General features: G+C 40.3%; 2 protein-coding genes and 1 long non-coding RNA gene across 4 annotated transcripts; 1 reads left to right on the top strand and 2 right to left on the bottom strand.

Moving 5' to 3' along the window:
• Positions 1-311: 311 nt before the first annotated feature.
• Positions 312-1,697, bottom strand: LOC103710214 (uncharacterized). Of its 2 annotated transcripts, XR_003386277.4 has the most exons (3): positions 1,030-1,697; positions 796-913; positions 312-673 (listed from the first exon to the last, which is right to left on the bottom strand). It is a non-coding gene; the product is annotated as an uncharacterized LOC103710214 (long non-coding RNA). The 2 variants fall into 2 exon arrangements; XR_016398138.1 differs by having other exon boundaries at positions 312-913.
• Positions 1,698-6,668: 4,971 nt separating this feature from the next.
• On the top strand, positions 6,669-8,942 carry LOC103710215 (uncharacterized). Its single transcript, XM_008795859.6, has 3 exons — positions 6,669-7,443; positions 7,833-7,962; positions 8,064-8,942. The coding sequence occupies exons 1-3, from the start codon at positions 7,308-7,310 to the stop codon at positions 8,677-8,679; spliced, it is 882 nt and encodes a 293-aa protein (XP_008794081.4). The 5' UTR covers positions 6,669-7,307; the 3' UTR covers positions 8,680-8,942.
• Positions 8,943-15,448: 6,506 nt separating this feature from the next.
• Positions 15,449-24,273, bottom strand: LOC103710217 (senescence-induced receptor-like serine/threonine-protein kinase). The gene is made up of 13 exons (XM_039130377.3): positions 23,987-24,273; positions 22,996-23,545; positions 22,091-22,569; positions 20,759-20,897; positions 20,608-20,679; positions 20,066-20,137; positions 19,901-19,981; positions 18,256-18,413; positions 17,890-18,146; positions 17,569-17,695; positions 16,718-16,786; positions 16,442-16,631; positions 15,449-16,277 (listed from the first exon to the last, which is right to left on the bottom strand). Exons 1-13 carry the CDS (start codon positions 24,054-24,056, stop codon positions 15,848-15,850), a joined length of 2,694 nt encoding a protein of 897 aa, XP_038986305.3. The 5' UTR covers positions 24,057-24,273; the 3' UTR covers positions 15,449-15,847.
• Between the last annotated feature and the right edge of the window lie 1,633 nt (positions 24,274-25,906).

The following is a 25,906-nucleotide window of genomic DNA, read 5'->3' as shown; positions in this document are numbered from 1 at the left end:
GTAGCCCAGCTCACCCTCCAAACAAAAACAGCTTTAGAAAGGATAAAATACGACATGAGAATGTGTAAGATACTTCTCCAAGACGCATTTAAGGGTGAAAAATGAAATTTGTATCAAATACATCTAGGAAGTAATTGAAGAAGATCACCTCATGATCCTATATAGCTATAGCGAGTTGCTGACTTTGTAAGTCTTGCAAGGAACATGGTCAAATAGCTAAATTCAACTCAACCTCATTCAGATATACACCTCATCCCATTGTCCGAACAATTCTATTCAATGTACCTGCAGAAGAGTTCAGCATCCAAAGCTGGACAACGAATTGAGTATTCACATAGACCAATCCACCTGACAGCCAACTCTAGTGAAGACTACCCAACTTGGATCGATCTACACGTGTTGTTTTGTTGAAACAAATTACTATTTCTCAATACTCTAAAGTAGCAAATAATATTATCAACAAAACAATGTCAATCATACAATGGTAATTTTGTATTTTGTTCTTCGTGCTACAACCTACAAGCACCCTAAGAGACTATGAAATGTTAGGAGTTGGCTTAGAAACCATGTTTTATCCTATTCTTTTTGGAATTTCACCCTCGCCATCTTCTGTCCGTCTCTCTTCATTCCAGACCGATCAAGACAAACCAACCCAGTGCCTTCTTCATTCCACCTGGGGTTTATCAAATCACCATTTACTAAATGGCCACACAAACACTTTGCTCACAAACCCCTAAAACGTAATCATCCAAAACAAAGGCAAGAGAACAGGGAGAGGAAAGAAACAAAACGAACCGGCCAGTCTCTGCAGCTCTGGGACTTCCACGAGCAACCGGGCGTTGGTCCGCTGGATCTCGGTGTTCACGGCCACCGCTGCCGTCCTTTTCTTTTCCTGCGACGCCATCTCCGATTTCTGACACAGGAAGACGAACCAATTTACCGATCAACCCACGAAGAAACAGGGGAAATTAGGAGCACAAGAAGGAAAACCGTAGGTTTGAAAGAGGGGGAAGAGGAGGAGGAGGAGACCTGGAGGGAGGCGTCGATGCCGGCCTCGACGGCGGCGAAGAGGCGACCGAAAGCATCGTTCCCGGAGATGTCGTTGGAGTCGCCGCCGGCGCGGCGCTTGTCGACGTCGTGTCTATTGTATTTCTTGCCTCGTCAAGAAATAAGAGAGAGAGAAGAGAGAAAGAGGGCGGGCGTGGGTGGGGTGCAAAACCCTGCGAGAGATTCCGAACTGTGCGCTCCTTGAGCCGTCGTTCTGGTAGGGTGCTTTAATCTTCGTGCGGTATCTGCGGGCTTTCCTCGAACAGCAGGTGGGCATGGAACAATGGGTGATCGCAAGACGCAGCCAATGAAGGAGTCCTCCGGCGGTAAGGATCGGCAGACTGTACAGCAAAAAGAGAGTAATATGACGTGGGCTGGTGTTGTGCAGGGCCTCCCCGATAACACAGTTGGACGAGCCACCGGATTTTAGAGGAAGAGATCGACGGTATTATCCCGGAGATTAGGTCGGAGAATCCCCGTTGAGTGAGTCGCCTAAGATCTCAAAACTCCGGGAAGGCTCGATTACGATGTGGAGGCGTTTTCACTGGCGGAGGACCATCGAGTCTTCTGGTTTAGGAATGAGGGTGATCGAGATACAATCCTGGTCGGCGGTTCGTGGTTGGTGGCCGGACAGCTGGTGATGGATCCGCGATGGTTTAGGTCCGGCTGCCCTGCCTGCGGTTGAAATACTAGAAGAGGGCGTCGATCTTGGAGATCACGGCGGCGGCCGGTTGATCGTTGGCTCTTGATGACTTCACCGAGTAACTGCGGAAGCTAGGATACACTCGGGTGAAGCTGGAAATCAATGCCCTAGATATGCTCAAATCGAGGATTCTAATCCGGAGGCAATCTAGGGTGTTTTGGCAGAGCTTTGTCTACGAAACGTGATATCGTTCTGCTACCAATGTGGTAGAATGGGCCACAAGGAGGAGTGTCGGTTCCCCCTGCCAATGCCGATGGTGGAGGACCATGTACAAGGAAGGGTGTTCCCGATTTCCATGGTGGTGGGATAGACCTAGGGACGACAGCATTAGTGGATGAGGGGCTGGATCGAGCTAGGTTTCTGGTGTTTGGGTCGTGGTTTGCGACGACCAAAATCCGGCAACCTAGAGGTCCCAGAAGTGGTGCTCGACTACGGAAGACGACCGAGTCAACCTCTGAACCAATATCGTCCTAGTCCAGGCTGAGTTTAGCATGCATTAGGTCGAGTACTCATGGCTTGCCGCCTGACTTAGATGGATGGCAAAAGTTGATGAAGGTGGCTCATTGGCAGTCTCTAGATAAGGTGTATCTTGTCCTAGACTTGGCAAAAAATGGCGAGGCAACGAGGCAACTCGATTTCGAGTCGGAGTTAGGGGCCGGGACGTGGAGCGAAACGGATTGGGCCCAAGCCAAGGGAGTGATGGACCGGGCCAGTGTGCCTAGGTGCATTGATGAGGCAGTGTTGGAGGCCAACTTTGGTCGAGCCTCCAGTGGGCCAGGAGCCTCTCCGTAGAACGAAGGCCTACGGGACGATCGGGTGTGGACCCGAGGGCAACCAGTTCATCTTAGGCCTAGTTCGAGGATCCCCAACAACCCGAGCGGTTGCCTTCTTTCCCGATAGATCACATCGAACTACTTTGGCGTGCCTCATCATCCTCAGCAATGGCGACCATGATGGGAGTGTGGTCTCCAACGGAGGGTGGAGGATTAGACGAAGGATGGGGGATTGGTAGGCTAGAGCTCTATGATGGGGAGAGTTACCTTGGTGAGATCGGTTCTCAGCTCAACCTCAATTTTTTTTATTATCTCACACCATTCCGTTGAAGGGCCTGTTGGTGAAGGTGGAGTAGCTATTCAGAAACTTCATATGAAGGGTGCAGGGTGGTAGTTGGGGTCTTCACCTTGTAGCCTGGAAGGTTGTTTGCTAACCTAGGGGTAGAGAGGGCCTATTTATTTGTTCCTTGTTGATGAAAAGGGAGGCTATGGTGGTCACACATGTTGCCCGGTTCCTGCTTGAACCGGATGGACTGTGGAGCTCCTTGATAAGGGATAAGTAGAGTGACCATGGTATTGGACTTCCAGGTAGGTTGGCACAGGTCCTTTATTTGGTGGGAGATGTGTAATAGGGCATTGGAGGTGACCTCCCAGATCAGGTGATGGCTGGTCGATCGATGTTCTAAAGGATTCCTGAGTGTCAGATCTTCCATTTCGGTTGTGGCCCACTATGGTTGATGTGGAGAGCTCTGGCCTTAGGGTGTGCGACCTCTTCATCTCTAGGGAGTAGAAATGGAATGCTGCGAAGATCATGTGGCTCTTTGGGACCTAGATGGCTGAAAAAATTTTAGCCATGCCAATTCTAAGGGGGGAGGCTCTGACAGAAGAGTCTGGAGTACGACTTGTAGATCTAAGGTGAGAGTCATTGATCTAGGAGAGCTTTACATAGCTAAGGCATCTTGGTCGATAGGTGGCGGCTGGTTATGGAAGCTCTGTGTTCACCCCTGAGTTGCCTCCTTCTTGTGGAAGGTGGCATGGGGCAGCCTCCAGATTAGGAGGGTTTTTAGTAGATGGGGTGTGAGGCTCCACCCTACCTATGATGGGTGTCGGGATATGGTGGAGTCTATCGAGCATGTCTTGTTTTGCTGCCTGAGAGCAATCCAGGTTTGGCAACTAGCAGGATCCAACAGGTGCTTCCAGCGGTCCTCGAGCCTGGTTACTGCCTTCCTTGATTACTTAAAATGTTTATTGATGAGACCCTCTACTGATAATAGGGGGTCAGGTCTATTTATATTGTTTATCATATCTGGCCAGACAGGAACTACAGGATCTTTGAGGGGCGGCGTTAGAACTAAAGGGCGGTGGCTAATAGGGTGTTCCTCCATATTGATGAGTTCTTTGATGTGCAGATTTTTGGATGACCTGGAATTGCGAGGGACATCCAGACTTCCCGCTTAGCTCTTGGAGCATCTCAAACAATTTTTGTTTTCTTGGAGGCCCCACCTTCAAGCTTTCTCAAGGTTAATTTTGATGGCAGTTGTCTAATGATGAGAGAAGAGGAGGGGCCAGGTTTAGATCAGAGATGTTGATTCTAGATTGGTTGCTGTTGGAGGTTGTCGGCTCTATGACACCTCAGCTCCTGGAGCTAACCTGAGAGCCGCTTAGAAGGATATTATCTATGCGTGACTTACCTTGAAGAAGGAGTGGGTTCACCTGGAAGGAGATTCAACGACTATCATCGAGTGGATCAAGGGCTATGTTAGGGTTGGCGACGATCACCCAATATTGAAGGACATCCGCAATCGGTTGAGAGACTGTGTGGCCTCCTAGGTTACCCATGTGTATCGCGAGGCGAATGGGGCTGCTGATTGGGTTGTATCGTTTGTTGTACAATACTTTGATGTCAGGAGTTGTAATAGCTATGAGACTTCACCACCTTCTTCTTCACTATCTTCTTTTTTCCGACTTTCTTGGATGTACCCATACTAGGATAGTAGGATGTATCCAAAAAAGAGAAAGAGAGAGAGAGAAGGTTGGATCCAAGCAGAACGGTAAAAACAACGAGAAAAAAAAGAGAAATAGCTTAAGGTTGGGCAAGTGTTGGATCTAAAACTGATCATGGGTCGGGTCTCGAGCCTAAACTCTTTTTATATTTAGTTGGGCATCAGGCTAGACCTATTTAAATTTGATATTTTTTATGCTAAACCCGACCCATGAACAGCTCTAGTTGGATCCATGTATACATTATTTGCCTCCATGATTTTATGTGCTTCGACTAAAAGATATTAGAATGGTATTATTTATAGTGGATTACGTGCTATTTGGCATATTTTCATCATTATTCTCATTTTCACTCTCTTGATTCTAAAACAATCAATCCGATACAAGTGTACTTTTGAGTAGGACTATTCCCCCCCCCCCCCCCCCCTCCCCCCCTGAAGAAATGATAGATCTATTCTTTCCATTTATTTGGGGTTCCAAAATATAGTTCTATGTATATGATTAAGTTTTTATCATTTTTTAAATAATTCTTAATTTTGATTATAAATGTTTATTATCTTTTTGATTAGTAATTAGATCCTAAAATTCTTCAATGTTATGTTATCCTTTAATTAAGACAAAGATGACAAATGATGTATTATGTTTTGGCCCTCATTATTATAGTGAGATCAATGGAATAAACTTTCTTAATTATAAAAAAAAAATTAGGTTTAGAAGCAATAAGTGGGTGCCGAACTTACTATGTTGCAAAGTTTTAATGAGTTCACTCCATTAACTTCCCATCAATATTTTAACTTCTTTCTTAACAAATAACTAAGTAAGAACTTAATTTTCAATACAGCAACCAGTAAATTTAATTTTTCTTGGTAAGAACAAGGGTGAATATCCTCTAACCTGAATATCACCATTAGCAGATTTAATACAATCTCTCTGTAAACCAACTATGCTATTTGCGAAAGTGATGACATTGTTGGACATTTTATTCCTTTTAGGGCTCGTTTGGTTCACGGGAAAAGAAGGGGGGAAAGTGTGGTCAACGGGAAAGTAATGAGATGCCTCTTGTTTGGTTGGAGTTTTCAAAGGAGAGAGAAGGGAAAGTTATATTCCCATGGGAATGTGATTCCCATATTTCATGGGAAAGTCTTTCCCATGAGAAACATGGGAAAGTTACTTTCCCATGAGGCGGGAATCACTCCATTTTTACTTTTTCCCAAAAAGTCCTTTCAGCATTAAAGAAGCATTAAAGAGGCATTAAAAACTTAATTTTTATTAAGGGCATAATAGGAATTATATATAACTTTCCTAGGAAAGTGGATGGCCAACCAAACATAAGCACCTTCGAAATTTGTCACTTTCCCATGGTCAACCAAACATGCCAAAAGTACTTTCCTAGGCATCCTCTTCCTAGGAATTTGTTTTCCAGGAATCATATTCCTAGGAAGGAAAATGCTTCCCGCGAACCAAACGAGCCCTTAAAGGTATCTTGCAGGGTTGGAGCATTGTATTATAAAAAACTTCACGACCTCTCTTCACCAAAATTCGGTTATTTATGTCTTTTCAAATTTTTAATTATTCAAGTAATCATAATCCAATGATATCCAAGCCTTCACCATTTACCTCTTCTCCAATGGTATCCAACAAATTATGTTCATTTATTATATCTTTACCACTGGATTTACTTGTCCAGAATCCGAACTCATTTCCCAAACCTTTACCATCGAATTTGGAATTTAGTTTAAACTAATTGACTAGTTCAGAACAGGACGAAGAAGAGAAAATGATGAGAAATTTACATATGCAAAAGAAGAAAAAAATACAAAAATACATCCTCTTAGAGGATGATTTGATCACGGTGATCAGCTGGGTCCGAATGGCCCCGAGCAATGATGGAGGAGTTCATTCCCTGCTCCATAATATCTGGTTAATGATGAGGAAAAATATTACATTTCAAATTATGCATGCATATCGTGAGACTAACGGGGCGGCGGACAGGATGGCGGCATATGCAGCAAGCCACTTAGAAGGCACCCTATAAGTTGGAAAGGGTGAGATATATGGTGTATTTTAGGACTTTTTGTTTGCCGATTTTAATGGATGTATTTGTACTCGTTATGTATAAATTAACTGTAAAAAAAAAAAAAAAAAAGAAGAAGAAGAAGAAGAAGAAGAAAGGGGAAAGAAAAGAAAGAGGGGAAGAAGAAGAAGAAAGGGGAAAGAAAAGAAAGAGGGGAAGAAGAAGAAGAAGCAACAGGGAATCCCTGACTCTTCAGTTGGCTTCGAGCTTTCCATGCTGCCGTCCGTTCTGAAACGGGGATCAGCCTCGAAATCCGTATCCAGGCGATGCCACTCCCAGAGCCACAACGGGCGAACGCCCATGTGATGTCCCGATGGCAGCCGTCCGATTAGAGAGCCTTCTAAGCGGCCCCAGCGATCGGACGGTCCAGATCTCACAATATCCTCCGATCTCAGCTTTTGAACAAACTCTCGTCCTTCCAACGCTGACCGGGTTCTCTCCTTTCCTCCCTCCCCCGAGAAAGAAAGCAGACAGAGTAATAGAAAAGCCAGCCTCTGGGCTGTCCACTTTATACACAGTTCTGGGGTCGTCGTACGCGGCCAAGCCTCCAGCAAAAAGCTTCTCCAAAACTCTTCTCCCCATTATTTATTAAAGCCTTGCTCCCCCAGTTTATTTGTTCCTCTTCAAAGCAACCTACGAGGCCAACCTCTCCTCCCTTTCGTCCTGTTCCTATCTACTCTCTGCTCTCCTTTTAGAGGCGGCCTTGGTGATGGGTAGAGCTCCGTGCTGTGACAAGACAAATGTGAAGAGGGGGCCATGGTCTCCAGAGGAAGACATGGCTCTCAAGAGCTATCTTGAGAGACATGGAACTGGTGGCAACTGGATCGCTTTGCCCCAGAAAGCAGGTCCGTTCTTTTCTTTTCTTTTTGTTAATCCTCCAAGCTTTTAAGCCTTTTTATTATTTTTATATTTTAAAGTGCCCTTATGTTAAAAAAATTTCCTTGTACAAAGCAATTGAAATTTCAGGGTACCCTTTTCATACTATTGCAGGAGCACTTTTTTTTTCTTCTTTATTTTGATGTTTTTTCATGGATATTTTTCTAATATATTCCATTTCTCGTTTTCCACATTTTTCACTCCAATAAGAATGTTTTAATTTCCCTTCAGATATTTTGACACACTTTCTCTTCTTGTTTCTACAAATTGCTTGGTGGGCGCGCACACAATCTTCATCTTATATGTTTCCAAATAGATCGTAAAGACCTCGCCTTCTAATTTCTTAATCTCACTTCAGGGTTGAAACGTTGCGGAAAAAGCTGTCGCTTGAGATGGCTCAATTACCTCAGGCCAGACATCAAACATGGAGGCTTTACCGAGGAAGAAGATAACATCATTTGCACTCTCTACAATAAAATAGGAAGCAGGTAAACTGTCAAGCTTTTATATGTATATATATATAATTTTAACGGTTGTTTATCTTGTAGCACAGTAGCACTGTAACACTCCCTTTCTTCAATTGGATTAGGTGGTCCGTCATAGCAACCCAATTGCCTGGAAGAACCGATAATGATGTCAAAAACTACTGGAACACCAAGTTAAAGAAGAAGATGATGGCAGCACAAGCATCCCTCTACAGCAACATCACCTCCTCCTCCTCCTCCTCCTCCGCCACCACCACCACCACCACCACCAATACCAATCTCATTCATCAGACAGCTTCACCAGCACCAGCGCCTGCTTCTCTTATCATCCCAACCATCAAAACCGAGACCTACACCTGTGATGACTTCTTGGCTCCTTCAAACGAAGGCTCCCCCGCATCAGTTCCGGTAAACCCCAGCTTCATGTTTGGCCACAAGACACCATTTTTTCCACTTGCGGGGCTCGTCGGACCTCCCGGTCTCAAAGGGAGTGCCAACCTCCATGCCGTTTCACCGCATGATGATGCCTCCACGGCTTCCTCCTCGGTTACCATGGAGAACAGCAGCAACAACTATGCCAAGTACTGCTCGGCTGACGGGCCCGGCGGGGATGATGCCTTCTTCGCCGAATTCTTCAATGACTATTACGGTTATCAGGAGAAGACTGGGGAGGGCGCTCCCAATCAAGCTGCACTGGCCGACAAGTGGATCACTTTCTGACACCAAGCCACTACAGGTCGCATACTCGTAGCAAACCCTTAGAAGAAGTCATTAATTAGAGAACAGACAGGAGATTAACATCATCAGCAACAATAGAAGCTTTTGTTTCTAGATTGGACCATCTCTCCTTTTTCTTTAATCTTCACCTGGCTACTGATATGGACAGTACGTTCATATCTTGATGTACATGATGAACAGGGGATGCTGGATCTTAATGTTTTTTATGCAGTTACTAACGCTATTTCATAGTTTGTTTCAATTAACTGCTACTTTACGAGGGATGACTGGGGTAATATATATGTTCATGAGACTGGTTTGGAGAGGTAAAGCCACGAATCCTGGATGTGTGCCCCAGCAACTGTTTTGGTTCAGCCTGCTCAGAGGTCACGAAACTTGCATGGGTGATGGAATGACCCATTCAAAGCTGAGCAAAGGAAGGTGAAAAGAACGTACGCATCAAAGGCTTTAAGAAGCCAAAAAAAAAAAGAAAAAGGCAATATTACGAGATTCCCTTGGCGTAAAAATTTTTCTGCATTTATTAGAGCAGACACGATATGAAGGCATCTATAATAAAAAATATAAAGAAGAGTTTTTCCTTTATAATTCTATCAAGTCTCTTATTTTTCAGGGAAGGATATATATTGGAGTGTTCCTTCTTTTTCATGCACGAGTCACATGAAGTTCGTACGTGTCAGAGAATCAATTTGAAGAAGTTTCAGTCATGCCTCTGAGCCGTTTCTCTCTGCACCAGTCTTTCGCAGTCTTTGACTCTTCCCCTCCAAAAAAAAAAACAAAAGAAAGAAAGAAAGAAAACACATAAACAAGTGAGATTATGATCATTGATAGTCTTTTTTTCCTCTTTGCCAGTTTCTAATCCTTAATACGGGACGCAGAGGATATTCTTAGCATATCCACAACAGTGGAGATACTGAGGTTGTAATTGAGTAATAATTAAGTGTTTAATCACTTCAAAGCAGAGTTAAACTATGTGCTTAAACTTGTGCCACGATGCAACTACCAGAATGGTACATGATACTAGTCCAAGGTGGTGTCTCATTGGCAGACGTTCAGGAACGGTATCCAAAGTGATTACTATCACAATGGATTGCTAATGTTTATTTCAACATCACATATCAAATCCACGCAAGAAAAGGCATGTTCTAATATATAAAAAAAAAAGTGAACCATCTTTATTAGTGCCTGAAGCCAAAGTAAAATGATTTGGGGCCACTGCTGCATTGGCGCTATTAAGCATGTGAATCACATATTTGGACAACTCAATTATAGCTTGGTAAGAAAGTTAATGCCATGACACAGTGAAAAATGTCCTGTTTTCTTTTCTCTTTTCTTTCTTTTAAAAAAGAAATCTTTAAACGATTGGGCTGACCCACAAAACAGTCGAATTAGTAGATCAGCAATTCATGTAGAACTCATGACACCATCAATGAGCACAGTTGCATGGGATCACCAAAGCGAGGACACATGTGAGGTGCTAGGCTTCTTTGTTTTGGTGGTCCAACCCCCCGGGATGCAGTACTCAAAGCCGTCCCGGCCCTCCATTTTGGCAAATTATACTCTAGTACTGAGATAAGTGCACGATGAATGGAGCCCATAGGAGAAAGATGAGGTGATTGGCGTGGCGCACACGGTGTAGGGTATGATTTCTCCTCTATTTTTATCTCCAACTCATCAACCACATAGTAGTGGTGGAGGTTGCAGCCACGTTACACTTGAAAGTTATTGTGGCCGGACTATGGCATTTAGAAAGGAAGGGGACCAGGTTTTGCTACCCATTAAGCAAAGGCTGGGGGGGCATATGATACCTAAGTCTTATTTTGACATGTTTGTTCTCATGCACCCTGTTCAAGATCCCTTATTCCAAGGCAGGAATAGTCATGGCTTTTGTGAACCCTCAAGTAACCACGACATCATTGAATAAATGGAAAATTTAATACAGAGTCAGTCTGTTAACAGAAGTTGGAATTGGCCTTAGGCATATTTTGTCGCACCTTGATTAGTCCACCATAATGCCGGATGAGGTCTGCAGATAAAAAAGTTTAAACTTGTAAAATATGGAACAGTATTGTAACGATAATACTGGAATCCAGATTTTGATTGTTAAGGACTATTCAAGCATTTATAGAAGTTCATGGACCCGGAAAGGTATTGGGATCAATTGTTATAGAATTAACACAATCCAATGTCGGCATGTTTCTCATCGTAGAAAAACGATATAAGCTTCAAATGACGGAGGCAAGGTATGCTATATCGATCCGAACCAGACGGTAATAGGCATATTATACCATACCAGTTTGGTACGTACCAGTACTCGGTACGCCAAAAAAATTTTGTACCGTACCATACCATACCGATACTATACTAATGTGGCACCGTTATGAGCACCGATACCAAAATGGCGAACCTTAGGTGGAAGTGCCAAATTTAAAACTTGGGATGTGTTTTTGCAAGTATTGGGGTTTGGGTAATTCCACTGCTTGATTTGTTACTCTCTTTTCCTAAAAATGGGGTAAAAATTCCAAACCAAATATGAAATTTACCAAAGTCCAAACCAAATACGAAATTATAATGATTTTGATGCAAGGACTTCACTTGCAAGAATCCAAACCAAATACTCCAACTATTTTACTGACATTCAATTCACCTCAAGAACTTCTTGAAGGGCAGAAAAGTGGACCATTCCAATTATCTTATTTGAAAGCGCAAGCCAAAAACTCTCAAGTCAAACTCTATTTTATTGGGACATCATAAACAATTTGCGTGATGTCATCTGAAAGGAGCTGATAATTTACTTTAGCTCTTCCAAAGGCCTGAAACATTATTTTGTAAGATTGCAATCTAATTTATGTAGTATTAAATAGTTAGCATTGGACCGAAATAGATACCCTGGATGTTCTAAAACTTGAAAAGTCATGCTCGTGCTCAACAGGTTGAAACTGGTGAAGATATATGATGAGAAGGCCTGCACATTCACGCAAGGACTGGTCCTGATTAAGAAAAATCTTCAAGGCCCCCACATGTTCTAAAATGAAATCGATCCAATAATTCAGGTTAGCTGGCAAGCAGATTTATTGGCTGATGAACAATTGCAGATCAAACATCTTAATACTATTTTTTGTCATTAGGCAAAGTGAATCTATTTAATAAACATAAATAATAGCATCGTGATCCTTAAAAAGAAAAAGGAAACAAGAAAGAAAAACCTCAATGGAATGCGATCGAATCTCACAGTTCCATTCAAGATCAATAACATGCATGCATACTTACAGTTGAATAATAATATAAATAATAACATCGTGATCCTCAAAAGAAAAAAGAAAAAAGAAAGAAAAACCACAATGGAATGCGAGTCTCACAGTTCCATTCAAGGTCAATAACATGCATGCATACTTACAATTGAATAATAACATCATGATCCTTAAAAGAAAAAGGAAAAAAAAAGAGGAAAAACCTCAATGGAATGCGAGCCTCACATTTCCATTCAAGGTCAATAACATGCATGCATACTTACAATTGGGTGTCTGGCGTGGAAATTCAAGGTACATGGAAGGAGAGATTCTCATAAGGGCTCGAACGACCAACTGATGGGCGAATCTCATTGAACCTTTGAATGAGTTTAGTGGGGCCCATGTATCTGATCTGTTGAAACAAGTACTACATGCAAGACTAAAGAGGGCCTTGTTCTAGAACCAATACATAATATACTTCGAATAAACCTGTTTTCCATCTCCTGCTTCCTTGAAGTTTCCAATCTTTGGAAGATTTCACCATCATATCGGGTCCAATAACATTGAAGTAATCTACGAGGAGGCCATGACTAAGCTCGATCATAAGCTTTGGCATGCATTTAATAGGTCAATCCTTATCGGTTTTCGTTAATTAAAGGTGACTGAACAAATATCAGTGGCCGAACATCCTGATTCCTTGTCACCTTTGTTACTCTCCGTCCTTATTCAGGTTGTTTTAGAAACTGGAAGCTTGGACTATGGATTTTAAATGAAAGTGCAACTTTGAAATGGTTTTAAGAAGTTTATCATCCAAAAAGAAAAGGATTTGAGAAGTTGCCTTGCAAGTTGTTCCCTGTAGGGTCTGAAGCTATAATAATCTTTCAAAATAAATGTGGCGATATCACAAGATTTAAAGAAAAAAATAGCGTGTCCTTATCTCCAAGTCTACAACTCAAGAAAAACTAACATCAAAAGCTATTTGTTTAGTTATGCATCTTAATAATTAACCTCAGACATAGGCAAATATTTCTCTAATGGCATGCTTGTTAGGTCAGTGATACTGTTCACTAGTATTAAATCAACTTTAAATTCAAAATTAATGTCGTTGTCTCTAATTAAACTTCTATATAAGTTATGTGGTTTCCTAATTGAGCATTTAGATATGATGAACTCTCTATACGCTTCTGGGGAGATGATAAATTCCCTCCTTTCTATCCTTGGAGAAACTTATTCAATACAAAGAGTGATCATCAAACGGCTACTAGTCATGTCTGAACAACTAACAAACTTCTTTTCTTTAATGAAAACACCAACAAGTTCATGGGCTGAACATTGGAAAAGATCCTTATACCTTAAAGCCATTATCAATGACCTCACGATGGGCGGTGAGGGATATTAGATTTATTCATCTGTCCTTGCACCAAAAGGTTAGACCTGGCCTCATTAGCTTGGGCATTAAGGACTTAGCAGAATTGCCAAGTGCAATCCTTCTCAAAATGCAATAAATAAATCAGGATCCAATTAAAATAATTACTTGATGAAATCTCTAGTCCACTTGATATGTCAAGAGTCAAAGAAGACTCAGCTTATTCTACCATCATCCACCACATCCTATGCCGACTACTTGAATATGGCATCCACTTCAATCGATCTTATCAATCCGCAGCCAGTTCTAAAGTCAATGGATTTGTTAATAAATTTCTTTAGCTTCCAAATGACTGGGCCCAGCTTATACAGATCAGCGCCAATCTGTCCGGAATAAAGAACTATGGACTGCATTCATATGTAAGTTTTCTAGCGTGATTACGAATTCAGGCCTCGTGGGGGCTGATTTGAACCCTCTATGCCCACAGGATAGATTTCTTAATAGAGAGTAAAAGCGCCTGATTTGAATGAATGGGAAAAGTACAGATGTCAGTGGATTAGAGGACATCCAAGTATCTATACTTAATAGTTTGTGAAACTTACATTTACATCCAGTTAAATTAATAGCATTAATAAAATCATATACCTCATGTAAAAAGTCGAAACTATTTCTGAACAAAGAAAAGGATATATATATTTTCTTATATCGTTGGTTTGTTGTTATGTCACTTAAGATTATTTTGACTATTTTTTATTTTTTTGATGGGGTATTTAGATTTTATTTAAAATTAACAGTTTGACTAGAATTCTGTTGAGTTATGGGTTAAATTGTTGAATAAAAATAAATGTCATGAGGTAGTCATGGGTTAAATTAAGTCATGGGTTTGACTAGAATACCAAGGTAGTCACGACTATGGACTTTTGATTAAAATGCATGCAAGTTCAAAGGAGCCGGTGACACAACCGTTATTTAATATCATACGGAGGAGAACAAGGGGCTCGTTAAATATTTCAAACTTAGCATTCTGAGTTGATTTTTTATGCAAGTTGGGTACCCGAATACCTTTACATCGCTCCTATATTAAGCCAAGAATTGAGAAAAAAAAGTAGTAAAGAAAGGAAAATAGAGAGCTCTAATCTTTCAGTTGGCCAATTAAACTCCTTCCCTTCATCCACGGTCTATAGTCTACCGATTTTGCCATAAAATTCTTTCATTTTTCTGAAAAACAATTATTTTGGCTTTTGCATACAATTATAGGCTATGCTTCAAAACGCTCAAATCAGCAACAATGGAACCTCATATTCTTCTCATGGCTTGAGCTGTTGCATGACCGTCTCATCAGAGGAATATAGTGCCTTCTGTTATTATATTTTCTTGAAATTTAAGGACAACCTTCCCAAGTTTTCCGCTTAAACGCTGGACAAGTTTACCTGAGAATAAAATAAAAGCATTATTCTCATTATGACGGGAAATAAGTTATACTCTTATTTGACTGCATGACTGCATGCTTATCTAAATTATTTAGCATGCGCTTCACATTTTTCTGGATGACGTGAAGATTAAATATAGAAATATTATTTTATTCAATGAAATAGTAAAAAAGCTATGGCTACTTACCATAATTCTACATTGGCTGATGAAAAGGGTGCCGTATAAGTTTACAACTCTATATTAGTCCTCGCATCCGATAGCTTAAACTTTCGGGCTATCATTTTATGACAAGTGGTATCAGAGCTAAATTTAGTAATCAAATCATATGGAGAAGAGGAGGCAATTGTTATGGCACAAAGCAAATTATTTAGCATGTGTTTCACATTTTTTTGGGACATGGAGATTAAATATAGAAATATTTTTTTATTTAATGAAATAGTTAAAATGCCAAGTGATGGCTACTTACCATAATCCCACGTCGGTCAATGAAAAGGGTGCCGCATGAGTTTACAACTCTATGTTGGTCCTCACATCCAATAGCTTAAACTTTTAGGCTATCATTTCATGACATGTAGTATGAGAGCTAGATTCAGTATGCATCATCTCAATATTTAGACTCAGTAATTAAACCATCAGGAGAAGAGGAGGCAAGTGTCACGGTACAAAGCAACAAACTTAGGCTTTTTGCTCAAAAAATCCCTTTCCAAGTGAGGAGTGACCACTAAGATTTAGGTTTGACCAAATTTCTGGTCGGTGCTGAATATATTTTCTTTTCTCAAAAACAATTTCCGCAGCACGCCAAGTGTGCTATGCAAAGGGTTAGGAAATTACAAATCTTGATCTCTTAAATCAAACCCTAAAAAGATTTCATCATGGTGCCTATTATAAGAAAATATAAAATATATAAATAAATCTACCTCATATAAAATATATAAATAAATTTATCTCATCCTATCAACTTAAGCTTTTAGAATAATTAGTGATTTTAACGTGGTATCATCGAAACCTAGTGAATATGTTCTGTTCAAACATGGAAAGGTAGAAATGAGGAATTGTGGGCTGAACTCAGACTAATTAGCGGACTTGTGCCAGAAACTCATTTGATGCGAGAAACCGAACAAGAGATCTATCTCGCTGATGGACCGAGGGTTGCTTTCATCACCTCGGCATCTCCTTCAGCTGAATCACCATAGCTGATGTTTAGGCCATCCATGCATAGGATCTCGGTCCTTTCACAAGCAAGCTCCAGCGATAAGCAGTCCTTCAACTGCATCACCACATCGCTCATGGTAGGCCTCTGAATCGCGGTGGGCAGCGTGCACTGCATTGCTATTTCTGCTGCTTTCCAGACTGAGTTAGTGTCATACTGCCCTTCCATCCTTTTGTCGACCACATTACCTATGTCACCCCTGGCAAGCCATGGCCGCACCCACTGGATTATGTGACCCCTATCTGGGATTTTTGGTAAGGCAGCCTGGCCAGTGATCAGCTCCAAGAGAACAACCCCAAAACTGAAAACATCACTTTTCTCATTCAGCTGGTAAGTATAATAATACCTGCACAAAATAAAATGCATGCACATTAGCTCCCATGATGCGACATCAGAAAAATGCAAGTATTGAAGAGAGCAGTAGAATGTCTCATTATGATCTGACAATAATATGGACATATATATTATATATATGTATATATATCCAATGTAATTGAAGCAAAAGCATACTCTGGATCAACGTATCCTGGAGTGCCAACAATAGCAGTAGATACATGAGTGAGGGTGTCACTCTGGAAAACCTTTGACAACCCAAAATCTGCTATTTTGGCTTCTCGCCCATGACTGAGAAGGATGTTGGTTGTCTTCACATCTCGGTGGATTATGGGCGGTCTGCATCCTTTATGAAGATACTCCAAGCCTGCAATTCGGATTTATTACCTAACGATAAGATGCAGAAATGTGTAAAATCAAGAAGATATCAGATGATGTTGCCTTTCTGCAAACCTTGAGCAGCTTCAAGTGCAATGCGCAGCCTTTCAATCCAGTGCAAGGCCCCAGGTTTGCTAGTTTTACCTGTGTGTGGGAGAGAGAGAGAGAGTTCATTAATTTTATATCAGATAATTCAGGAAAGATAAATGATGAGTCTCTAAATGAACTAGAGCAGGCAAGTTAAGTGAGCACCACATTCAAGTGGGAGCAAAAACCTTTCAGCAGACAATTAGAAGACTGAGATGTCCCAAGATGAAAATTTTATGGTATATCAGACAAGTAGTATAAAAGATTACTGAAACAAAGATGCATGTGCTGAGGTGGAATGCAACAACTCAAGGAAAATTTTAAAAATGAGCAAGAGTTAAAAACCTTAATAACTGTACAAATCAAGGATCAAGAAGTCATCATGATAGCATCAATGAGTGTAGAATGAATGATACTAGTTACACTAACATGGTGGCAATAGTGCCTCATATTTTTATCACTTCAGCTCAGGTAGCTCTGCACCATTTTCTGTTCAAGAAATAAGATGGGATAACTTGATCTGGTCTTGGTAGGTTCTAGATTCTTGTGATCAGAACGAACCCGAGCCAAAACTGAAATGTGGTTTAACAGAGCCAGGTTCCGGCAGTACATCTAGATCTTGACTTTCCCTTGTTCAGAAACTTCAGTGTTTGTAGATTTATCATTCTAAAAATTAAACCGTTATCGAGTTCCTAGATTTCCTTCAATAAGGCTCTGGTTCTCAGCAGTTGAACAAGCAATGGAGAAGTATTAAAAAAGAAATAATGAAATAATTATCTCTATCTAATATAACCCTTTATGAGCCTGATGCAGAAAATTAAGCTTTGAGGTCACCAAACCTGCTAGGTGTTCTTGAAGACTTCCTTGTGCCATGTATTCATATACAAGCGCCAGAGAGTTTTCGTCCTTACAGTATCCAACCAAAGATACTAGATTTCTGTGATGAACCCTTGTCAAGAGCTGGGCCTGCAGACCAAGATCATGGATTTTGTCAAATATGACTTTGTTGAAGAAGATTGATTGTTTCTATACTATATCTTCATCCTATATCTGAGTTTCAAAATAGCCAAAGCACTCCTGTAAAAACTTGTGCGTACTATGACATCTAACTAAAAAGGAATTTCCTTTGTCAAAGGAACAATTAGAATGAAATTTCTTACCTCAGCCAGGAACTCCTTTGTACCCTGCATCGATGATTGAGAGCGCAGCTTGACAGCCACTTGAGTGCCATCTCCTAACTCGCCATAGTAAACTGTCCCAAACCCTCCCTTGCCGATGGCACGCTCAAAATTTTTAGTTATTCTGACCAAATCTTTGTATATGAATTGCTGACTCTCCAATTGAAATGGTCCATTGTTGTCTTTGACAAGTCCTGAGGAGCAAAGTTCTCTCTCTGGTTTTCCAGTGGAAACTGTGGCTATAATGACGACAATTATACTTAGTCCTACTGCATACATGCTACAGCTTAAATACATGTAAACATGGCTGAATGACCCATGGTTTAATGTCACAGATGAAAAACTTACCGAGCTCTTGCTGTTTCCTTCTTATCATCCATGCTGAGATTGCCACCACTAGCAGCACTACAGGAACTGCTGATAAAACTATGATGATTGGAACTGAAATCTTGCGATGCCTTTCACATGAATCACTTGCATAACACAGGTCTGGGTTGTTCTCAATACTAGAATTAGGAGAATGTCAGAAATTTTAGCAATAACCAAATTTTGCAAGTATGTTTGGGAAACGATTCATGGAGCCAACACCAACTAGTTTGGAATTAACCCTTAGTTAAGTTGAATTGGGTATGTTTGAGATTATGCAGGATGTGTTGATTTTGTTATGTATTCCAAACAAACTTTTATGTTGAAGAGATGCCTTCATCAATTAAGAATTTACTAAAGATGGTCTAAATTTTTAGAAAAAAGTTACAAAAGTTACTGTTAGTGTACATTTAGTGGTCATATATGTCCATTGTGTGGGATTCATAGACCAAATATGCATGATATGGGATATTGTTTTTACTATTAAAACACAAACAAAATTGACCCTCATCCATGGTCCTAAGCTTTCATTAGTTGAGAGAGATGCTGCCACTGTCCATCAGTGAGGCACTCTACATACACCTTTTTACAATAAAATTACGACCTAACCGGTTCATCTCTTGCTTAAGATAGAGAAGCAATAGAATGGGAATGCATTTATTAGACCAGATGACAACCATCAAGTCATCCTCTCACCATGGATAGAAATATATAGCTTAATGATGCCAATGCATATAAGCCCGCCTGATAAACGGGCTGGACTTGGATGTAGTTTTGAAGCCCGGCCCGAGCCCGGCCCAACCTTGATTGTATACACCATGCAGGCCATAGATCCATAGCCCAGCTGGTTCATCCTCCGGTTCACTTGAACTTCCTTTTTTTTCTTTTTTTCTTTTTTCTTTTTTGTTTCAAGGGGGAAGCTGGTTCTGGGAATAGCTGAAGAGGAGAGCGAGGCTCTTCCTCTCGTTTCCTCCTCTATAACAGGGGAGGGTGCCACAGAGAGGGCGGCAGGGGGATAGGGGTGGAGGACGGGAACTGGAGACAATGACGAGGTCGAACCCCTTGGAGCGAGGTTGAGGTGCAGGACGGGAACCTTCTTTTCATCGGCTTCAACTTCCGCCATTTCCTCGAGATCGCCTCAATCAGCCTCAAACGAGCGATCCACGACATCCCCTCCGATGAATTCAGCCTTGGCTGGCCGTTCCACTTCCATACCTCTTGCCCACCATCGACATTGATGGGAGGGACGAACCAGGGCAGCCTTGCAGAGGGCGAGGCGACGTGCAGAAAGCGAGGCAGCAGGCCGGCCGGGAGTATGTGGCCATGGCAAGGCAGGCGGTTGCGGAGGGCAGGTTTGCCCGCTTGTGATCATCGACGAGAAGTATTTTTTTGTGTTTTTCAAACTGAAAACAAAAAATCTAGGAAGCCAGAGACCTGGATCGAAGCCTGAGCTCGAAGGCCAAAAAGGTGACGGGCATTGTATCCTACTTTTCTAAGATTTTCCGTATAGGCTTATCCATATCAAATCATATCTGTATCATGTATCCTCATGTATGCTTCATAGAATGAATATATAAGCAAGAGATTGATATAAGGAAGAGATAGTATTATCAGAGAATGAACGAACCTTAATTTAAGAGATCCATTTTTAGATCTTTCTTGAAGACTACGAGGAATTGATCCTGTAAGCTGGTTGCTTGACAAATTTCTGCAAGAAAGCAAAATAAAATTGGACCTCAAGATGACTCCTCTGTAGAGTGTCAGCATAGAAAGGTTAGTATTTCACACTCACAAGAATTCTAAATAAGGTAGTTCTCCTAGAGCATCAGGTACTGGTCCGGACAAATTATTACCTGATAAATCCCTGAAATCAAAAGTCATTGATGTGTCATTAAGACATAAGAACTTTGTAAACTATAACCTGTTGAGAGGGGAGGTCTTTTTGAAGAAAAAAAAAAAGGACTGAGGTTGCAAATATCATATAATAACCTAAGTGGAGTAAGAACTTAGCTCTTGATAGCAGTGGATAGCAAAGACATTCATCAAAGATAAACCAAGCTTATCAAGCTGTTTCATGGCCTAAGTACTAACAGGTACCAGAACGAAAAAAGCAGGGCAGTGAAGGATTTTCAGATAAAACCCTGTGGAATATGAGCTTGGTCTGCTATCCAGAACCCAACTCACATCCAGTAAGCAAATTCGGGAGGATAAAAAAAATGTGCGGCCGTTCAACCATAGGCTAATCATTCCGTCATTTGTCCCACTCCATATATATATACCATCTATTACTACAAGGTCAAAACAGCATTGCTGTTTAATGTTTGCAGCACTTACAAGTTTCTGAGTGATTCTAGGTTTCCAAGAGCAGCAGCTATTTCTCCAGTCAATCCACTATGAGCCAGGTTTCTGCAGCACATTGTTATACAAATCCATGTTGATTTGACAAAACCTGGTTCATATAATAGTTATTGATCAGAGCACTCACAGAGAGATGATTCTTGGGGGTTCAGAACCACTGGAGCTGCAATTCAATCCATGCCAAGTAAAATTTGTTGGAACACAGGGATCACCCATCCAATTTTTCTTCACTTGATATGACGCCTTAACTTCCATGATGGCATCAACTTGCATTTCAACAAGGCAGACAAAACACCAGTGTTAGCATAATATACTATTTCAAGTAAATGGGGGAATTAAAGCCCACAATATTTATAAGAGAAGAATAAAGCATATAGAAAACCACTCTGAGGCTAACATCTATAGCTGAAATCTTCTATCAATGGTGCTTCACTTGCTTCATTTGCACTCCCACATCCAATTTGATGCTTCCAACCCAAATGGGCACCAATCTCTTATATTTGTACCATAACAAATTTGTTTATTAAAATAAAGAAGATTCATTTACAAGATGATACATAGTCTGTAAGATTCATATAGTGCATATAAGGCTTGCTTTTAAAGGTTTCCCCTCCACGTATCCCAAAAAAAAAGACATTATTTAGAAAAAGTTGCAGTGCCGTAATAGCAGTGAAGTTGGTTGACAACCTCGCACCAAAAATGATCCAGTCATCAGCAAAGTAAAGATTAAGGATATAAAGTCTCCTTTGATATTGATCAAACATCAAGATAACAAAAGGAAATACCACGAGCACCTCTCCTCCTCCACTATCTTTCTCCCTATTTTCGCCGGTTCTCTTTCGCTATGGCCGTCGGAAATCGAGGTCGAGGAATGTTGCCGAAGCCGAGGTAAAGCCCCAGCCTTCCTCCTTTTTGGTTCCTCTTCTTTCCATGGCCTTGAACCACTGCCGCCGGCTGAAAAACTTATTGGAAATCGGTTGTTTATGATGCCCTGTGTCGTGCCTATTTTTCGATCTTTTTTTCTTTCTTTTTCCAGCCACCAACATCGCTACCTCTTGATACCAGCCCCACGACTGAGCGGCTTGACCTCTCTAAAAATCCCTATGGCAGAGGCATGGCCGTCGGTGAGCGACCTAGTACCAAACCAAAGCCAAGAAGAAAGTCCCTTTTTCAGCTCTTTTTCCTTTATTTTCTTTATTTTCTTGTTCTTTCTTTCCTTTTATGGATTTTTGAAATACTGGTTGATGAATATACGAGAGTTTTGCATTTAGAAGCCATGTACCAGCAATTTGATTCTTATTTAGTTGATGTAAGATTTCGGATCCCTTATTATAATATTTTATGTGAGTTGAATTTTTATGCAGGTTGCTATGATTGGCTTCATGTTATATTTGGAGCGTGACATTAAAAATCAGTCAATAAATAAAATAAAAAAATAAAAATAAAAGTGACAACATACCATCTCCGCCATCTGTCTCCATTCCCGATTGTTTGACTTCATAAATTTCTATAGCATTGAGAATCGGAGGAAGGGTGGACTCGGCTGCCTCCGAGATGGTAATGTTGTAACGTTCGAAGCTCAAAGGCTCTTCAGTGAATATGTTATCTGTCTCCAAGTAACGAGGGGAGAAGGCATCAACCCACAAATTTCCATTCAAATAGATGTCAAATATTCTTGATTGATTTCTCAGTAACTCGATCTCCGCGAAATACAAAAAAATGTGGTATTTCGATGGAGAATTTTCATCTTGCGCAGCCCCAAGGATTTGAAGACTGGAGCCGTCGTCTTTTGGTGCGGCCGCAGTCCTCATAACCATTGACGGCACCTCGAAGCCATCATTTGGCTGGTGGTTGATGTTTGCAGAGGAATTTAACGAAGTCCATGCGGGATTGAAAGCCGTCGCAAACCACATACGATCATAAACATCATCTGGATACCTAATTATACATTTGTATAGCCAACCATGAATGATGTAAAAAACGCTGCAATTCAAACTTATCATGCTAATATGTTGCAGCAAAATCTAAGAGAATATATAGGTGCAAAAGTTTTAGTCACTAGATTTGTTGCCTTTGTTCAGCATCTTCCTTGATCGATGCATGTGTATGTTTAATTAAAAGGAATTGAGCTAAAAAGACTTTCATAGAGGAAGAAGAAACATAGATTGAGAATCTTCATTAAAATGATTCTACCTCAGGAATGAATTAATAACTACTGCACTAGATTAAATTCTTTATACCTGGTTGTCGATGCATACTTTTTTCCAAGCTTGAGAAATGTAATTCTTTTTGTTTTTCAAAAAAAGAAAGCTATGCGAGTTTATAAAGGAAACCAAATTTTCTCTTGAAAAGTGCTCCACTCACCTTGTAGACCGATTAGCAGTTGATCCCATGTCATATCGTAGAATATTGTGAAAATAACTTGACTCGTTTAAAGATTTATAGAGATCGTTCCCGAGAGGCCTCAATTCCAAAGTAGATATGAATGGTGGGCCGAAACCCGTATCCACGAGACATACGAATATAAAATTAACAGAAGCAACAACCGTAATCTCTGTCCCGTAGATAGAAGATGCATTGTTTATATTCATAGTAGCCCAGTGATTGACTCCTGCATATATGTCAAATTGTGGTTCTCGATTTTGGCCATCATAATTTCCATACATAAAGCCGGCTCTAATCATATACTTGTTACCCTTCTGAATATTCTTCAAGGTGTAGCAATTTCGAGTCCCATTGGGAAAGCTTCTAAGGTTCCAGTTCTGCACTGGAAGCGAACTTGTTTGGAAATCATTAGAAATATTATGATTTTCCCCAGTTTCAACGAATTGGGCGTCAGAAACATATAGAAGCCCCGTGAGGCTATTGTTGTAGCTGAAATTTTCAGCAATCCCACAGTCTATGCTTATAAAACCTGCAGATAAGTAAGCAATTTTGTGAATGATGCATTCAGGAGTTCATATTTGCATAACATTTACACGAAACAACTACTTTTAAAACAGTAGCGTTGACCGAGATGAGAGTAAACTGCAGGATTGATTGCAAGAAGCATGCCTAAAGACATTCTGATTCTGCCTACCTCTGAGGAAAGGGGTATTATCATGAAACAAATAAGACCATGAACTTTTCCCTAATTTTGCTAGAGATTATTTTATCAAAAAAGATTCTAGATATTATAAATATTTTCAATAGCATTGACATATTCCTGGAAAAACATATCCTTTTACTCGAAAATTAGGCAGAGCCATGTCTATTTCTGCACTAACAATTGAAATCAATCACTCGTTTAAAACATCATAAGAAGAGCTTCCACCCTGAGACAACGAGTTCTACTGCATGCAATTATAATTCGTACCTGGTTGCTGGCCGCGAACCGGGACTGCTGCCGACAAACCCAACGCGAGGAAGAATCCTATCATGGCCATTGCTTTCTTTTCCGTTCCAAGCTCCCAAGGAGAGACTATTAAATAATTGTGGTGCCGACGGGTTTTAGACGGATAAGTTGTCCTTCGGAGACTATGGCTTCTCGAGAGAAGCCGCGTTAGATGAAAGTCTCCATTTGAACAGGTCCCATCTCCATCTTGCTTACCCAAAGTGAACAAATTATTCAGTTGCCTTCCGTTCTGTAACCATTTATCGGACGGGGAGAAGATTTACTTCTTTGATTTTGAGGCTAGAAGCTTCCCCCTCGAAAAAGACATTGACATCAGAAGTAAATGGTAAGGACCGTATTTGCATACATTTGGGGCTCGTTTGGTTCGCAGTAAAAGAACGGAGAAAAGTATGGTCAACAAAAAAGTAATAAGATGCCTCTCGTTTGGTTGGAGTTTTCAAATGAGAGAGACGAAAAACTTATATTTCCATGAGAATATGATTCCACATTTCATGAGAAAGTTTTTTTTTCATGAGAAACAACTTCTCCATGAGCCGAGAATCACTACATATTTATAAGCATTAAAGACCTAATTTTTATTAAGAATATAATAGGAATTACACATAACTTTTTCAGAAAAGTAAATAGTCAACCAAACATAAGCACTCTGTAAATTGTCACTTTTCCATGGTCAACCAAACATGTCAAAAGTACTTTTACAGGCATTCTCTTCGTAAAAATCTATTTCGTAGGAATCATATTCATAGAAGAAAAAATACTTCTCGCGAACCAAACGAGCCCTTAGTCCCACATCTACATAAAGCCAAAAAAGCTGAATAACTACTTCTAGCTAATTTATTTTGGTGAGATTCTAGATTATGATAACTGGTATATATTAAAGCATATTCAATCCCTATTCTATATGGACTAGGGATAATGTAGCATTGACCCATCTGAATTAATCATAAGTAAATCATAATGTCTATGATTGGATTGAAATCTTTAGCTTAGCAAGAATATCAGAACTTAAATAGTGTAAATATATGAACGCCCATGTAACATATATTTAGTCTTATATCGGATAAGCAAGGCATCAATAAATACTAATCTACGGGACATCCACTCATATAATTATCTACCGGACATCCAGCAACTCGAGAGCTTCAATAGTAATCTCTTTCTAATGATCAAGCAAGTTCGAGCACAACCACCTAAAAATTACCTAGGGGACATCTGCTCATATAATTGCGAATTCAAGCATCAAACAGCATGCAGTCGGTTTTTGTGTGCGCTTGCCATAGATCAATAGTTTTCATTCTTTCTTTTTCTCGAGAAAACCAACTCTGCTATCATAAACTATTTAATCTGAAGAACTCCACCTTATTTTAGTTTTATAAATTAAGTAATTCAACTTCAGATGCAATTTATCTGTCCCTGTCACTCCAATAGAAATATCTATGTTAAAAAATGAAAATGAACGGTTTAATACTAGAATATCTAGCCTAGAAAATGCAAGAGAAGAGTCTCAGACATCCTTTATAAAAGATAAGGATATAAAATAGGAAACAAATGATCTTCCTGATTATTTAAATATATTAAACCAGATAACATACCAAAAATGGTATATAAAAATAAATCTAGTAATCAACAAGAGTTTTGTACTAGAAAATGCCAAAGCATTAATAGATAGCGGCGCAGATCTGAACTGCATCCAGGAAGGATTAATTCCAACAACTTATTTTCAAAAGACAGTACAGTCATTAACTGCAGCTGGAGGAAATAAGTTACCAATCAGGTATAAAATACCTAAAGCACATATCTGTAATTAAGATGTTTGTATTGAAACATCTTTTATGTTAGTTAAAAATTTAACACAAGATATAATTTTGGGAACTCCTTTTC

This window comes from Phoenix dactylifera, chromosome 12, assembly GCF_051530095.1.
Source record: "Phoenix dactylifera cultivar Ajwa chromosome 12, Ajwa_hap1_PhDact_Kaust_v1.1, whole genome shotgun sequence".
Taxonomy (NCBI): domain Eukaryota; kingdom Viridiplantae; phylum Streptophyta; class Magnoliopsida; order Arecales; family Arecaceae; genus Phoenix; species Phoenix dactylifera.
This window is presented reverse-complemented; position numbering and strand designations above follow the sequence as displayed.

Coding starts and splice junctions, on each gene's coding strand:
- LOC103710215 (XM_008795859.6), top strand. CDS start 7,308: ATGGGTAGAGCTCCGTGCTGTGACAAGACAAATGTGAAGAGGGGGCCA. Junction 7,444..7,832: donor CGCTTTGCCCCAGAAAGCAG/GTCCGTTCTTTT, acceptor ATCTCACTTCAG/GGTTGAAACGTTGCGGAAAA. Junction 7,963..8,063: donor TACAATAAAATAGGAAGCAG/GTAAACTGTCAA, acceptor CAATTGGATTAG/GTGGTCCGTCATAGCAACCC.
- LOC103710217 (XM_039130377.3), bottom strand. CDS start 24,056: ATGGCCATGATAGGATTCTTCCTCGCGTTGGGTTTGTCGGCAGCAGTC. Junction 23,546..23,986: donor GGTTCGCGGCCAGCAACCAG/GTACGAATTATA, acceptor ACTTATCTGCAG/GTTTTATAAGCATAGACTGT. Junction 18,414..19,900: donor AATGGATCTCTTAAATTAAG/GTTCGTTCATTC, acceptor TCCTAATTCTAG/TATTGAGAACAACCCAGACC.